At 56.8% G+C, this 15,329-nt stretch overlaps 1 protein-coding gene and 1 long non-coding RNA gene across 2 annotated transcripts; one reads left to right on the forward strand and one right to left on the reverse strand.

Moving 5' to 3' along the window:
• The first annotated feature begins 1,483 nt into the window (after positions 1–1,483).
• On the forward strand, positions 1,484–14,622 carry LOC121086652 (calcium/calmodulin-dependent protein kinase type IV-like). The gene is made up of 12 exons (XM_040590655.1): positions 1,484–2,309; positions 2,807–2,934; positions 6,594–6,672; positions 7,012–7,074; positions 9,494–9,576; positions 9,763–9,835; positions 10,570–10,660; positions 10,761–10,835; positions 11,047–11,122; positions 11,278–11,404; positions 11,521–11,673; positions 12,058–14,622. The coding sequence occupies exons 1-12, from the start codon at positions 2,307–2,309 to the stop codon at positions 12,280–12,282; spliced, it is 1,176 nt and encodes a 391-aa protein (XP_040446589.1). The 5' UTR covers positions 1,484–2,306; the 3' UTR covers positions 12,283–14,622.
• LOC121086655 lies at positions 13,637–15,317 on the reverse strand. The gene is made up of 2 exons (XR_005827419.1): positions 14,915–15,317; positions 13,637–14,369 (listed from the first exon to the last, which is right to left on the reverse strand). It is a non-coding gene; the product is annotated as an uncharacterized LOC121086655 (long non-coding RNA).
• Between the last annotated feature and the right edge of the window lie 12 nt (positions 15,318–15,329).

A 15,329-nucleotide genomic window follows, 5' to 3' on the forward strand; every position in this document is an offset into this window, starting at 1 on the left:
AATGAGAGAACAAAATAATTAATTCCTTTCCAGCAGACAAAAGGCTAGAGGCTTTCCTCCAGCCCCATCCTCGCACGGAGCCATAGGGAGGATGGGAGCTGAAGGGAGGATGGGCAGCCGGATCCCAGAGGTGCAGCCCAGCCCTTTCCTGCAAGCTGGGGGGTCAGGTCTGCACCCCAGGAAGGTGCCCCAGCTGGGGGCAAGGTGCTGTAAAGGGCAGCCCCCTCCTCTCAGGGCTGGCTCGTGGGATGTGCAGGGGATTGGGGCTGCCTGGCTGCTGTCACAGCCCCATCCCCACTTCCCACTGCCCAGGCTGGATCCAGCCCCACGCTCCACCCAGTGCCCACCCACGGGTGACAGAGTGGGTGTCTGTGGGCGCTGCCGGTGGGATTGCAGCCCCTTGCAAAGAGGTGAATGACCAACTTTCCGAAGGGAAGGAGCTGCCTCTCCTCTTCAAATGCAGTCGTCCACGCCCCCCCCCCCCCAACCCTTTGAGGGCTGGGAAGGAACAGGGGAACTGTGCTTGTTCTGGATGAAGTGATAAATATCAGTTATGCAAATTAGCCTCTTCCAGCCCACCCTTTTCTCCACAACCTACTGTAATGGGGAGAAATGGAGCCAGGGTCAGTTTATCCACTTGGCAGGTCACGTTTATCCACTTGGCAGGTCACTCCCTTTAGGAACATCCCTTTCAAAAAAAGAGTTGCAACCAGGCTAGATCAAGCAGGGCTGACTTTGCCTCCCTCAGATATGATAAAATATTATAATAAATACTTGGGAAGCCCATTACAAGGAGAACGTTTCATGTGGGGCCTTTTCTGTGGGTCTCCCACCTGAGCTGCGGCGGTGGGGGGGCCATGCAGCATCCCTGGGGCCCCACCGTCACTCCCACGCAGAGGGTCGCTGCCCCATGGGATGTTTCCAGTTTTTAACAGGAAAACATAAAAATCTGCTCCTGGCTTTTCAGGGAGCAGGGCTGAGAAGGAGCCCCTCTCGCCTGGGGGTGAGGGCAGCCCCCATTGCCGGCCAGGGCTGATGGGGAGGGGGATGGGGGGACGGAGCACACCCACACACCTCCTGCTCGTTCGCCTTGACCCCCGCATGGCCCCATTCCCACCCCATCCCTGGTGTCACCCTGTCCCCATCCCAAATCCCATCTCCATCTCTATCCTGTTCCCGGCCCCATCCCAACGCCAGCCCCAATCCCAGTTCCACCCCATCCCTGGCCCCATCTCACCCCGACCCCCCAACCGCTATCCCCCAGCTCCCGCCCCCTGCCATGCCCCCTCATCCCCTTCCCCCCAATGCCAGCTCCGCCCTGCCCCCTTCCCCCTCTCACCACAGTCCCATCCCCCTCCCGCCCCTATTTCACACACACCCCCCCCATCCGGTGGGCGACGGCGTCACCGTGCGGCAGCGCCCGGCAGCGCCCGCGTCCGCCCCGGGACCGGGACCGGGACCGGGACCGGGACCGGGACCAGGACCAGGACAGGGACAGATGCCGCGCTCTGGGTGCTCCCTGGGCCGGGGCAGGATCCAGCCTCCCCGGGTGTGGGTGCTGTGGGTGCTGCCCGAGATAGGCAGGATCGGTCCCTCGGTCCCCGAGGGGTGCTCGGGGCCGGATCCGGCGCGGTGTCCCCGCTGCCTGGCCCCGCCGTGGGCCCGATCCTGCCGCTGGGCTGCGAGTGATGGGGAGCGGCTGAGCGAGGGGCGGGGGCGTGGGGCCGCCCCCCGAGCCCAGCCTGGAGCCCCGGGGGGCTGGCGGGGCGCGGTGCAGTGGCGGCGCCGGGCCGTGGGGTGGCACGGCCGAGCTGGCCGGGAAACCGGCGCCAGACGGTGATGCTGCCTGGGAGGGTTCCCGTCCCCGCATCCCCACCTTCCTTCCCCTCTCCCTGCAGCCCTGCGCCCCCGCTTCCCGGCATCCCTCCGTCCCTGCGTCCTTCCATCCCTGCATCCCTCCATCATCCTTCCATCCCTCCATCATCCTTCCATCCCTCCATCCTTCCATCCCTCCATCCTCTCATCCTTGCGTTCCTCCATCCCTGCATCCCTCCATCCCCACGCTGCTGAGCACCGCCCAGGAGCCCTAACACCCCCTGCTGTGGGGAGCAGCAGGGGGGGCCCTGCCTGCCCGTTGGCAGCACGGGCCCGGGGGGGCTGCAGCCGGGCACAGCGCCAGCACCCAGGCGTGGAGGGGGCTGAGCAGCCCCTGCACCCAGCACCCACCCTCTGCACCGCCGCCCCGCGCTGGGGATGAGGGACCACCGAGGGGGACACAGCTCCACTGCACAGCGACACCGCAGCTAATGGTACGTGCTGGCTCCCCAAATCCAACCCAAATATTCATGGGGATGTGAAAAGCAAGGGGCGGTGGGGCCCCATGGCAGGGGGCATGCTTGGTGTCGGGGTGATTTTGGGGGGTGATGGCAGGAATCAGTGGGCAGATCCCCCAACATCCCACTCCATGGGGCACAGCTTGGGCGCAGCGTCTGGCCTGCTGGGCTCCGAAAAGCTGAGGTAGCCCCTAAAGGTGGGGATGGGGTGGGAAAAGGGGGTAGCATGGGAGGCCTGGTGTGAAAAGCTGGGGCGGGATGGGAGGGCGGGCACGACACACAACATAGGCGTGAGGTATTATCGCTGAAAAGGCAGCATACGTGCCTGGTGGGAAGGAGATTTGTGGCTGCAACTTCATCGTGCTTGATAATCCCGAGTGCTGCTTTTTGCTGGGCCATCTGGGTGTTCGCATGCGTGGGGGCAGCGAGGTGGGGGGGGCTGCGGCGATGTCTGGGTCTCCTTTTCCGAGCAGCTGGCGGGAGCTCACCGCCCCCGGCCCACCATGCCCTCTTCCAAGACCAGCAGTGAGTACTGGATCGATGGGTCCCACCGCAAGACAGCCCTGGAAGATTTCTACGTCGTGGGCCCTGAGCTGGGACGGTACCGGCTGCTGGGAGCATCGGGCAGGAGCCCCCCTTGCATGGGAACGTGTCCTAATCCGGGCAGGGACTGGCCTGGTGGGGAGAGGGATGAGAGGAGGGATGGAGGGATGTGGAGGGAAGGATGAAGGCAGATGGAGGGATGCAGGGGGTGATGGATCGAGGGTGTGGGTTGTGGGACCCCCTTCCCTGACGTGTCAGCTGGGGCTTGGGTTGTGTTGCGATGCTGCAGCGGTGGTTTTGGCAGCACTCACTGAAGGTTTGTAGGATGGAGCCCAGGTTCCCTGTGTGCATAGATCTCTACGTTTCTCACCCCTGTGGTGGCGAGTGGGCTTGTGTGAGACCTGTCTTACTTCGAGCAGCCCAGGGCTTTGGGGAGGTGGATGATGAACCTGGCATGGCATGGAGCTATGGTGGGTCCCTCCGGAGCAGCCCCCTGCAAAGGACAGGCAGTGCAAGCCCCAGCAAAGGGACACAATCCCAGGGGGAATTTATTCCCAGATCTGGCCTTGTCCCACCTGGGTTGGAAAGCCCTGCTGAGGGTTTGGGCTGTGTCCCAGTGTGTGGTGGCTCAGAGGGGAGCCACCCCAGCAGCCAACAGCTTCTTGGTGGATGCTCTTGTCATTTATTTATTAGAGGCTCTGTTGTAAATCCTCACGGGCAGGGGACAGTGGGGCTGGTGTGCCAGGTCCCCCAGGTGCTCTGTGTCATTCCCTGGGGCTGGCAGGAGACACGTGTTTGAATCCTGCTGAAGGCAGCACCCATCTCTGCTTCCTCGGCGGGTTTGCCTTCACCACTGGCACATGCCGCGCCAAGCGCTGCTGTCTTCCATGGCAGCTCAGCTATCTCCCACCCCCTCGGGATGCAGCATCTGGGGGAGCCCAGGGCTGGTGCCCAGTGCCCGTGGGGATGCTGCCAGTGCCCCAGGGGCCACAATGCATCCCAAAGATGCCCAGGCTCAGCTCCCGTGTCCTGCGCAGGCCAGCAGCAACGCTGGCATTGAGGAGCTCCTGTGCTTGGAGCGGTCCCAAGCGGAGGGCAGGTGACAAGGGGCAGTGAGCATCCCAATGCCCCCAGGGCACTGGGGGTGCCAGGGCATGCTGGGAACCTCTGTGAGGGAAGTTTGACAGCCCAGTTTGAAGGGGACCCTGGGCTGTGCCGGCAGGGAGGAGGCAGTGCCGCTGCCGAGCTCTGGTTCCGAAGCAGATGGATTTGGTGGTGGTGGGCTCAGCCATCTGTAGGGGACCCTCTGAGCATAAAAACCAGCAGCTTAGGTCAAGGGAGGTATTAACAGCTTCTTACCGAGGTGTGCCCAGTGTCACCGCAGGGCTTGGCAGCATGTGGCCCTGCACAGATGGGTGTAGGACAGAGGGACAGGCGCTGAGTTCCTGGACCCCCTTTCAACCATCCTTCTATCCACCCAGTTTTATTGTGCAGGTTTAAATCAAACTGGGCTTGGTCTCGGAGCCAGCTGCACGCCCAGTGCGCTGGGCACACGTGATCCAGGGTGGGTGGGCGCCTGCTTGCTGTGCGTGGCTTTTGCTTAGTGCCTCTCTGCCACGATGCGCTGATGCTGCCCGAGCCACCATGAGGGACCACAAGGTCAGACCCTGCTCCGACATCACACAAGGGAGCGAGGGATAGATGGAGGGAGCGTGAGGTGGCAGCGCTGCCATGCCAGCAGGGAGGACGCAGCCTGCCGTGCCCCAGGGGTGACATGGAGCAGGCTGGGGGCTGCTCGTGGCTGTGGGCAGCAGCATCCAGCTCCAGGTCCATACCTGCCTCGCTGCAGGTTCATACCATCCTCCCCACCACAGGCTTGGCAGCCTGCACGTGCCCCTGCCACCAGTCCAGGCTCTCTTGGCAAATCCCATTGTTTGACATTTTCCAGTTCATCTGTAAAGCAAATGCAATTATCTCCTGTCACAGTCAAGGTTGATTGCAGATATTTATTTGAGGCCTTAAGCAGCAGCCAGCGGCGGCTGCTGGGGGTGGTGGGGTGAGGGACCAGGGTGTAGCGAATGCCAGTGTGAATCCAGCCCCTGGCATAACTGGGGACGTGTGAGGGGCAGCTGGCAGCCCACCGTGGGCACAGCAGGCTGCACCATGTCCACGGAGCAACCCCAGCACCTCCGAAACACCACGCTGGGGGCTTCCAAACCATCCTGTTAGCGGGAATCGGGCTGCAAATTGTCCATGTGGAAAAATCTTACAGGAGGGCGAGAGGCACCAGGTCCAGGCTGGGATTTAGCCGTGACAAAGGGGTGGAGGGATGAGGAGGGGCTTTGCACCCACACCCAGGCTGGGTGGAAAATTAGGAGGGTACCCAGGCATCCGCTGAGTGCAGAAAGGCAGCGGCAGGGCAGGGTGCTGCTGCTTTAAACCTTCCAGCATGTTTAAACTGTGCCTGCCGTGGGCTGAGCCCTGGCTGCAGGAGGGCTCTGGGCAGGCTGCCGCAGCCAGGGGAGACACTTGTGGCTTTTTCACACCCTGGAAGTGCGTTATCATTGCGGTCACAGCAGCAGTGTTGCCATTTTGGATTCAGATTGAAGCCTTCTGCCCATTTTTCTGAGCTGGAGAAGAAGGTGACGGCCACCTCTCCCCTCCAAGCCTAAGCAGTTTGTTTCCAAATCACTTTTCATTTGCAAAATAAAATTTCATAGAAAACGTTGAGCAAAAGGAAGAAAATGCTTTGAAAATGGCCAAAGTCTAGCGTTACCCAGTTTTACTCACTCCACAGCATCCTCAGGCCCCGCCGCATCCCCATGGTACCTGGTAGCTGGCTCTGCTGTTGCCATGGGAACCTGATTCCCAAGTTCAGCTGGATGAGTTGCAAAATCTGCTCTCATTTTGAAAGCAAATCCCTCTTTCACAAGTGCACCCTGGGGAGCACGAGCAGCGCTGGGGCATTCAGCGTGTGGGGCTGCAGCAAAAGGTCGCTTGCAGCCGTCTCAGTCTCGGGGGAGATTTTGGTGCTGAAGATGGTGTCTGCCATGGGGCTGGTCTTCTGGTGTCTCTGCTCGCCTGGGCCAAGGGCACGAGCGGGCGAGGATGCCTCAAGGCAGAGTATGAACTCAGTCCCAGAAGACAGCAAAGCCAAAGAGCAATAAAATGTGGCCGATTACTTGGGGGCAAAAATTAATCTGCTCCAAGGGGCCAGGCAGTGAAGAGGAAATTGCAAACAAGCCCCATAATGGCCTGAAGCCGTGGGTTGATTTCACCGTCCAGTGGTTAGAGAACGTTATTAACTAGATCTAAAAATCCCCGGCAGCTGAGGGCACTGCTGGGGGTTTAACGGGAACGATCCTCTTGGAACCTGGAGGGGTTTAACCTGCCTGGGAGGTTTCCCAGCGGCATGGGGTCGCCCCATGTGCTGTGGCTTTGTCAGGATGGGGATGCTGGCAGTGTCCCTGCAGACCCCACCGAGGTTGTCCTCTGGGTGAGAGGCTCCTAAAGATTTAACCCCCCTGTAGGACTTGGTTTTAATTGAAATGGCTTTACCCAGGAAAGCTGGAAGTGACGTGGGGAGGGGGACGCAGACTGAGCTCCCAGGGCCTGGCAGTGGCAAAGGTCATGGTGGGGAGCGTGGGGTGATCCAGGACCCCGACCTCTGTCCTGGCTGCACCCAGGCAGGCTCATGCACCCTCTGCCCTCCCGCAGGGGAGCCACCTCGGTGGTGTACAGCTGCGAGGAGAAGGGCACGGGCACCCCCTACGCTGCCAAGATACTGAAAAAAACGGTGAGTGTTGGCAGGGCAGGGGGGCTGCAGGGTTAGGGGTGGGGGTCTCCTCCACCATCAAAGCACCTTGGCACTGGGATGGACATGGCGCTGTCGGCCAGGCATAGCTCCTGTGGTCTGAGGGTCCCAGATGGATGAAAGTGCTGGGGTTTGGGCTGGGGGTGCAGCAGTGGGGGGTGGTTCTTGGTGTATTTTGCTGCTGCTGGGGAAATGGGCCCTGGGACAGACACGGGAAACTGCAGGGAGCGATGGCAGGGGGGTCTCTGCATGGCGGGGGGGGGGGAGACCCAGACCTGGCAGCACAGGTAACATCACTTCTGTGTGGCCTTTGCTTTCTAGATCGACAAAAAGATCGTGAGGACAGAGATTGGGGTCTTGCTGCGGCTTTCGCACCCCAATATCGTAAGTAGGAACCTCACGGTGCAGCTCGCGGCTCGGGTCGGGTTGGTGTGGCTGCTGGGGGTGGCTCTCCCCTTCACTCTGCCCATGGGCAGCCGGGGAGCCTGACTTTGCCAAGGGAAAGGCTGGGATGTTCTTGTCCTCGTCCTGTCTCGGTGTGGGATGAACTCACCACCACATGGGAAACCCTCCCTGCATCCCACATCCCCTCCCTGCCTCGCAGACAGGCTCCAGATGCCCAGTCCGTGCCATGGCATGGTGACTCCCCGCTTGCTGCCGCACGAAACTCCCGGATCTTGCAGTGCCTTTGAGCTTCCCAGCTCTGATATCGAGGGCCAGGCCCACTCCCCCCATCCCCTGGCTTGAGATTTCCATTTGGTAAGCAATTTCCAACAAGGAGATCAAATGAATACCATAGAAAATTGCCCATCTGTAATGAATCCTGCAAGGGGAGATAAAAGGGGAGGATGGGGCCACGGGTGCTGGGTGCAGCATCCTGGTGTGGCCAGCCACCATTTCTCTTGCTCAGCGCTTGGGGGATAACGGCAGCTCGGCTGGAACGATTTGCAACGCCCAGGAGCGGATCTAATCACCACTGGTGTCAGCAGAGCTGGGGCTGCCGTGTCAGACCTGCTGCAGTGGCAGGGAGCTCGGGGGCTCTGCGCCCCCCATCCCTCCACCTGCCAAAAAGGCTTATAGTCCTGGCTGCTTAATTCCGCCAGCAAATTGCAAAAGCATCTTGAAGACAACCTGAGTTAAAGAAATAACGCAAAAAGCCACCTGGCAGCTGCTGCTGCTGTGGTGCTGAGTGCTGGCTCTGCGGGGGTGCAACAGATCCCGTTCCAATTGATTTTGCGGCCAGGACATCACTGGGACATCACCTCGCCGCTGGCTGCTTGCTGCCCAAGCTGCCTTTTCCCCCCACCCGCCCACCCCCACCCCCAGCATCACTCAAAACCCTGGGCATGGCTGCTTCCACCCCAGTGCACATCGACTGGCCTTGGAGCACCAGGGCTTTGCTCACCGTGGATGCAATGTCCTGCCCACCTGCCACTGTCGAAAGCCTTGATGCAAAGCGATGAAAGCAGGAGAAGTCCAAAACATCTTCAAAACAGGGACAATGACAGCCGGGCTGTCCCTAAGCTGCTTGGCCAGCTCAGCATGGACCTGCCTTGGGTGCTCCAGCCTTTTTCTCAAAGATGCTTTCCCTATCCCAGGACATTTAGGCAGATGCAGGGACAACAGCCAGCATGGGGATTGGAGCAGCCCAGGAGGATGCTCAGATGTTGTCAACCATGGACGGAGAGAGGCTCCTCTCTGATGTGTTATCAGAAATGCAACAGAAAATTCAATTTCTGCCCTCCCTCCTCCTTTGCTCTCCAGGCAGCAGCACCACGGAGACGCGGGGGAGGAACCAGTTGGACAGTTTTAATATTTAAATCACCGAGTTTTCTGTAGGGTTCTGCTCACTCCCAAGTTCAAGTTATTTTTGAAGAAGAGATGCTCTGTTTCATTATTTACGCTGGTGCTGTCTATGCGCTCGCTATCGTTCAGCACTACCCTCAACAGCGGATGATAATAGGATTGTAAACTTTTGAAGTTAATAGGAAAATTATAGTGCTTCCGTGTATTATTATAATGCAATAAGCTGCCACATAGTGTCTCTCACCCTGCGGGGTATCACGGCTTGTCACCCAGCCTATGAAGGTAATGATTAAAGCCCCATGAAATTTGCAGTGTCACAAAAGTCTTAAGAAGCATGAAATTCTCAGTTTTCCATTAAAAAAATAAAAAAAAAAAATTTGCATTTTGACATAGTTTTAAGAGAGACCTGTTAATTCCAGATTTGCTGCAGTGGCACAAAGGTCTCATGCAAACAACCTCACCTCATGTGGGAGCTAAAAAACAGGAAAAAAACACTTCTCTTTGCTGCAAAATGGTCAAAGGGACATTTCCAAAAGTACCTGTTGGGGTCCGAGGGCCCCAGTCCCAGTCCCTTGGGGCTTTGTGCATCTCTCCTGCATCCCTGCAAGTGCAGATGAGCAGGATCCATCCCAGGAGGGATGAAGGCAGGGCTTTTGGGGGTCGCTCCCACACCGCAGGGCTAGATGGATGTACCTGAGGTGCTAGCACAGCCGATGAAGCCGCAAAATTAAAAACCTTTTGGTGAGTTCCTCCTCCGGCTAACATGCTTGGAGGCTTGAAGAGGATAAAGGCACCATGTGCCTGTCTCTTCTTGTTCCCAGCACCATCTTTAATGCATCGTGGACTGCTGCAAACAGTTAGAAAAGATCACATTCAAACAAATCCAAAGGCAAGGAGGGAAATGCGCTGTGGTACGGGGCTGCCCCAACAAACCCCTGACAGCCCGGTGGCCACACGCTTCCCCCAGCCTCTGCATCCCTCCTGTTGCCCCTTTCAGATCAAGCTGAAGGAGATTTTTGAGACGCCCTCCGAGATCGCACTCGTCCTGGAGCTGGTGACGGGAGGAGAGCTCTTTGACAGGTACAACTGGTCCTGCAATCCCCATACTGGCTCCTAACGAGGGGGGATGTATCCCACCCTAATGGCTGGGGGGGGGGGGGGGGGGCGGGAAGATGAGGATGGAGAGGGTTGATGCACACCATGGTTGGGGGAGGGAGGGGGAGGGAGGGCCATATGGGGCAGGGTGCTGACCCTGTGTGACTGCAGGATCGTGGAGAGGGGTTTCTACAGCGAGCGGGATGCAGCCCACGTGGTCAAGCAGATCCTGGAAGCTGTTTCGGTAACATGTCCCCAGCGTGCTTCCCCCCCCCGCCCCGCAGCAGCCCCTCGGGTTGGTCCAGCAAGGAGGTCCTATGTGTGGTTCAGGGCTATCACTGGAGGGGTTGCACCCACCCCGGGTACCCCTGGGGAGAGGCACCCAGAGCTGCACCCACCCCGGGTACCCCTGGGGAGAGGCGCCCAGAGCTGCACCCACCCCAGGTACCCCTGGGGAGAGGCGCCCAGAGCTGCACCCACCCCGGGTACCCCTGGGGAGAGGGGCCCAGAGCTGCACCCACCCCGGGTACCCCTGGGGAAAGGCACCCAGAGCTGCACCCACCCCGGGTACCCCTGGGGAGAGGCATTTGCCCACTTGCCCTTGGGCCTCCAAAGGCATCACTGATGGAGACGCCTCTTCCAATCCACATTTGGAGTGGGATGAAGGAGGGGAGGGAGGAAGGTCAGCGCTGCTCTGCATCACAGGTCTGCTGGAAATGGGGTTTCTATAGCAATGGGAGGGTTTAAAAATGGGAGCTCATCAGGGGAAATGTCCTTACTGTGCCCCTGCAGCCACGCCAGCAGCTCTGGCACTGCAAGTGTTGGGTGTTTCCAAAGGACTAGTGGTGCGAGTTGGTCCTGTATCTGTCCTGGGTCCCCAGTTGCTGCTGCCTCCTCCTGAATTCTGCTGGAGGCAGACAAGCCTTCCCCTGCCCCTTCCCTTCCTTCCCGCATCCCTGCTTTTTTTTTCCTCTGTAGTATCTGCACAAAAATGGAGTCGTCCACCGTGACCTGAAGCCAGAGAACCTGCTCTATGCAGACCTGTCCCCCGATGCACCCCTTAAAATTGGTGGGTTTGCTGCGGGCCCTGGCCAGGGGGTTGTGGCACGAGGTGGGTTAATGACGGCTCTCCCTGACGGCAGCGCTGCTCCCCTCTGTGTCCCTCTAAGGTGACTTTGGGCTCTCCAAGATCGTGGATGAACAGGACACCATGAAAACCATTTGCGGGACACCGGGGTACTGCGGTGAGCAGGAGGGAAGAGCTGGAGGGTGGGAGGGAGACTCCCTGCTTGAGGCCATGCACAGCTCAGTGCAGGAATGGCAGATGGCTGTGCTGGGCTCAGGAGACACTGCCAGTGCCCAGGAGGTCTTTCCTCAACTGTGAGGTTCCCACCGTGGCTGTGCTGCCAGGAGCTCCCCACACCCGTGCATTTGAACCCCAAACTCTGCTTGCAGCCCCTGAAATCCTCCATGGGTGCCCGTACGGCCCTGAAGTGGATATGTGGTCCGTGGGCGTTATCACCTACATCCTGTGAGTAACGCTGCTGGGGTCTTGTGGGTGGTGAAACCGCAATGGCAAAATGGTTTGCTCCACCGTAGCTCACCGTGAGCAGCCGGGAAGCACCGGCACGGCTGCGCCGCAGGGCCCAGGTGGCAGCTTGTAGCTCCTCTCTCCTGTGCTTGCAGGCTCTGTGGCTTCGAGCCCTTCTTTGACCCGCGAGGGGACCAGTACATGTACAGCCGCATCCTCACCTGCGACTACGAGTTTGTATCCCCATGGTGGGATGAGGTTTCCCTCAACGCCAAGGACTTGGTGAGTGAGCCAGCACTGGGGCTCTCATGGCTGCCAAGTGTGAAGGCTTCAGATCAATGCTTGTGAAATAACAAACCCAGAGGCTTTTGATGAACGGAGACTTTTCTTGGTTACAGGTCAGAAAATTGATTGTCTTGGACCCCCAGAAGAGACTGACTGTCTACCAGGCTCTGGAGCATCCCTGGGTCACTGGGAAAGCCGCTAAATTTGCTCACATGGACAGCACGCAGAAGAAACTGCAGGAATTTAATGCCAGGCGGAAACTGAAGGTAAGGTGAAAAAAGTCCTGGTGACCCCCAGGGCGGCTTGTGTTTGCATCCCCTCATACGAACAGCTGGGGCCACCAAGAGCTAGGTTTTAATGACCCCCTGCCCCAAGCAAATAAACATTCAGTGATGTGTGGCAGCTCAGGGAGGGGGCTGAAGGATGATGGAACAGTGTCTTGTGCAGCTGTGTCCCCAGGGAGCAGCAGCTGGGAAAAAGCCTGGCCCAAGGGGAAGGGCTGGCCTTCCCAGCTCAATGTGGCTGAAGGAGCAGGCTCCATCCCCCCTTCTGCACACTCCAGGGGCTCAAGTGCCTTGGGAACATCATCGAAGCAGAGAAGCATGCTAAACACACCAATAACTGCTAATGCTGCTATGCCTTTGCAACAGGCTGCCATGAAAGCTGTGGTGGCTTCCAGCCGCTTGGGCAACCACGGGCACCATGATTGCTCTCGCAGCGGGCGCAGCCAGGGAGGTCCCCAGGACACCTGTCTACCCCAGGGAACAGGGACCACCAGCCCTGAAGCCACTGCTACCGAGGACCTCGATGCCTTCCGGAGTGACTGCCCTGCCGTGTCCAAGGTTTCTGTGAATGGCGCCGGCTGTGAAAGCTAAAGCGCTCGGCGCTGCTGCCGGCTTGCCACGGCTTCAACAAGCAATACCCTGTTGACCCTTGGACACTGGCATGGGGTAGAAGTGGAGGAAGATGGGGGGCACAGAAGTGCCCCGAGTGTAGGTGTGCATCAGGAGCCTGTGGTCTGTCATGTGGAGCATCCTTATTTAGTGTCCTGTTGCCAGTACAGTCGTACCTGGTTGCTGTGAGTGTGTGTCTGTACGGACTCAACTGAGGAAACAAGGCTGGTGACTCTGTCTTCCAACAAATTAACAGTTTGGGCCACTGTGGCTTGAAAAGGTCCCAAGCGGCTTAAAAAACGAGGAGCAAACAGCAGAAAAAGGATTTCTTTCACCTTCCCTACAAAGGCAGTAAGTTGTCTTTCTGATGGAGTTTTGTAAGTTCCTGTAAATAGTCCTCAAGGGTTTATTTGCTTAGGGGAGAGGGTGCGTCTGGATTATCACTGACCATCGACATTACAACTACAGCCGCTGTTACCAGAGCCAGCTGTAGGTTTGCTGCTGTATTAGACAAAGTTTGGAGGAGCCTTTGAATCCAGCTGTTTGATCCTATCGGAGAAAAAGTGTTTTCCGGTGGTTCCTTTAGTATCACTTGATGGTAGACAACCTTTGATTTATGCTTTTGTTCCACTCCCATTTCATTTGTGCCCATGTTCGGTCTTGCTGTGGGTATGTGATGGTGGTAGAATTGTCACGAACCAGGAATGCTGGCTCATCTGGCCTCTGCGTCGGCACTCCAGGTTAGGATTTACATGAGTTTTGATGAAGAACAATGCAACTCTTTCTACGGCACATTGTGAGCCTTTGTAATGGTGCTGTTGTTTCCTGAGTGAGGACAATGAGTTTATACATATTTCGGTTTTTTAAGACTAATGAAATTTTTTAGACAGTTATTTACCAAGCCACAGGAAAAGCATCTGCAGATTTTAATACAGAACAAGTAATCAGACAGGAAAAGCCATATTACACACGGAGGATTACAGAAAGCCTGGCGGCTGCTCCGCAGTCACAGCTGGTGTGATCTGGTGATAGCTGGTGATAGCATGAGGTTTGCTATCCTGGGGCAATGGCCATGACCCACAACCCTCACGGTTTGGGCGTGACACTTATAACAGTGCGTTTGGGCAAAAAATCTCAACTGGAGAAGAATGAAATTTGTACACGAGGTTCATTTTTCCAGGATGGGGACACAGAACCAAGTAGTTGATCAAGGAGGGATGGCAAATAAAAACCGAAATTTTGATGAAGCTGAAAGCTGCAATTACAGACACCCAGCTTGGCACAGAGCATGGGTCACCAGGTCAGAGCTGTAATCAGAGTGGCAGGAAGGCAAATGTAACACAACTTTCATATTTATTTACAGCACAAGCAGAAATCATAAAGACTATGTATAAGGGCTGATCCATACTGTATGAAGCTCATTTATGTTTAGGGTGCTTGTGAAGCTGAATGCAAAGGAGAGATTGGACGTTCAAGAGGGTTTTTTAATTGGAAAAATGTTTCAACTAGAAATGCACTGCTTTTTTTTAACTAGTGGTCATACCTTCAGCGGGGAAACAGGTGCACAGCAAGATACCGCTTTGGAGAAAGCAGGCACTGGTAACATGGGAGAATGCTTCAGCGAGGGGAAAATTATCTGGTTTTCTTTGCATTTGGCAGGAGGGGCAGTTGTTTTCTCTCCTTTTTTTTAATATAGAGGGCTGAACCTTGCAGTGTGCTGAACGCCAGTCTTTATCGGTGACACCCTGTCCTTCACACTCCATGATGTGTCCCCATTTTCTCCAGTGGGGCCAGAACATCTTTAACCATGTTGTTTACTAACCTGGGTCTTAAAAGACTATTTTATACCCTTTGACATGAAATACTTACTTAAACGCTTTGCAGGACCAGGCCGGAGTTCTGAGGACACTCAGAGCCCTTGAGGGAGGGACTGATGCTGGGAAATGCTGAGTAATGTTGCCCTGCCTGCAGACCACTCCCAATTCTGCAGAATAATGGGAAATACGGGATCAATGAGGTAACAGCGAGTAACAAAGTGTCGTCAGCAATGGAAGGCACTGGAGGGAAAACTGTAGGAAAAAAAAAGAAAAAAAAGAGTTTGCTTCTTATATCAACAAAGCATTATTCCACAAATATCAGTACTTAAAGATAGGAAAAAAAAATGTACTCCTGGGAGTAAAACTAATAGGAGATGCCATTTTGGTCTGTACGCTGTTTTCAGAATGTGTTTTAATAACTTCCTACTTCAGTATAGTGGTGACATTTCTGATATTGCAGGTATTTATAAAGAAGTATAGACAACTAATAAAATATCAAACATCATAATGTGGGCTCTGTTTTCAGTTAATTCTTGGAATACAAGAGTTAAATACTGACAGGGCCAAATAGCAGCTTGCTGAAGGCTATTTTTTTTTTTTTCCCTGATTTTTTTAACCCCTTTTCATACAATTTATTTTCAGGCTCTGGGTGACTAAATCTACAGCCGTTTGTCTGAGCATGGTGGGGCTGACGGATCTGGTTGTAAATACACACCAGGAGCAGGGACAATGCTACTGGGGGCACTGGGGCCTACAAAGTAATTGAACCTCGAACCACAAAAGCGCCTTTAACTGACCTTTAACTGAGGGAAGTGCTGGGATGAGCACGGCGGCTGCAGGGCCCGTTCCCGGGGCCGAAGCACACCAGGGACAGGCAGGGGGGTGCTGGCTCCCAGCCGGGGAGGCGGGAAAAGGAACCGCGCCCCCCTCAGCAGCTCCGGCCCGAGGCCTCCCAGGCCGCGGGGTCTCCCGGGCCTCTCGGGGGCTGCCGGGGTGGGAGGCCTGGGCCGGGGGAGCTCTGTGCCGCGCTCTGACGTCACGGCGCGGGCCGTACTACGTCACTCCCACTCCCCAGCCGCCCGGGACTCGCAAACGAGGCGAGCCGTGACGTCACAGCGTCACGAAGAGGAAGTGGCGCCAGGAGCAAGGCCGCTTCTCCGAGGGGCGGGGTGTGGCCCCGACCCTCCAATAGTAGAAGTAGGGGGTGGAGCG

Source organism: Falco naumanni, chromosome 4 (assembly GCF_017639655.2).
Source record: "Falco naumanni isolate bFalNau1 chromosome 4, bFalNau1.pat, whole genome shotgun sequence".
Taxonomy (NCBI): Eukaryota; Metazoa; Chordata; class Aves; order Falconiformes; family Falconidae; genus Falco; species Falco naumanni.

Excerpts from the sequence above, each read along its gene's own strand:
- LOC121086652 (XM_040590655.1), top strand. Across the intron at positions 2,935-6,593 it reads GTGGGCCCTGAGCTGGGACG|GGGAGCCACCTCGGTGGTGT; the intron begins GTACCGGCTGCT and ends GCCCTCCCGCAG. Across the intron at positions 6,673-7,011 it reads CCAAGATACTGAAAAAAACG|ATCGACAAAAAGATCGTGAG; the intron begins GTGAGTGTTGGC and ends TTTGCTTTCTAG.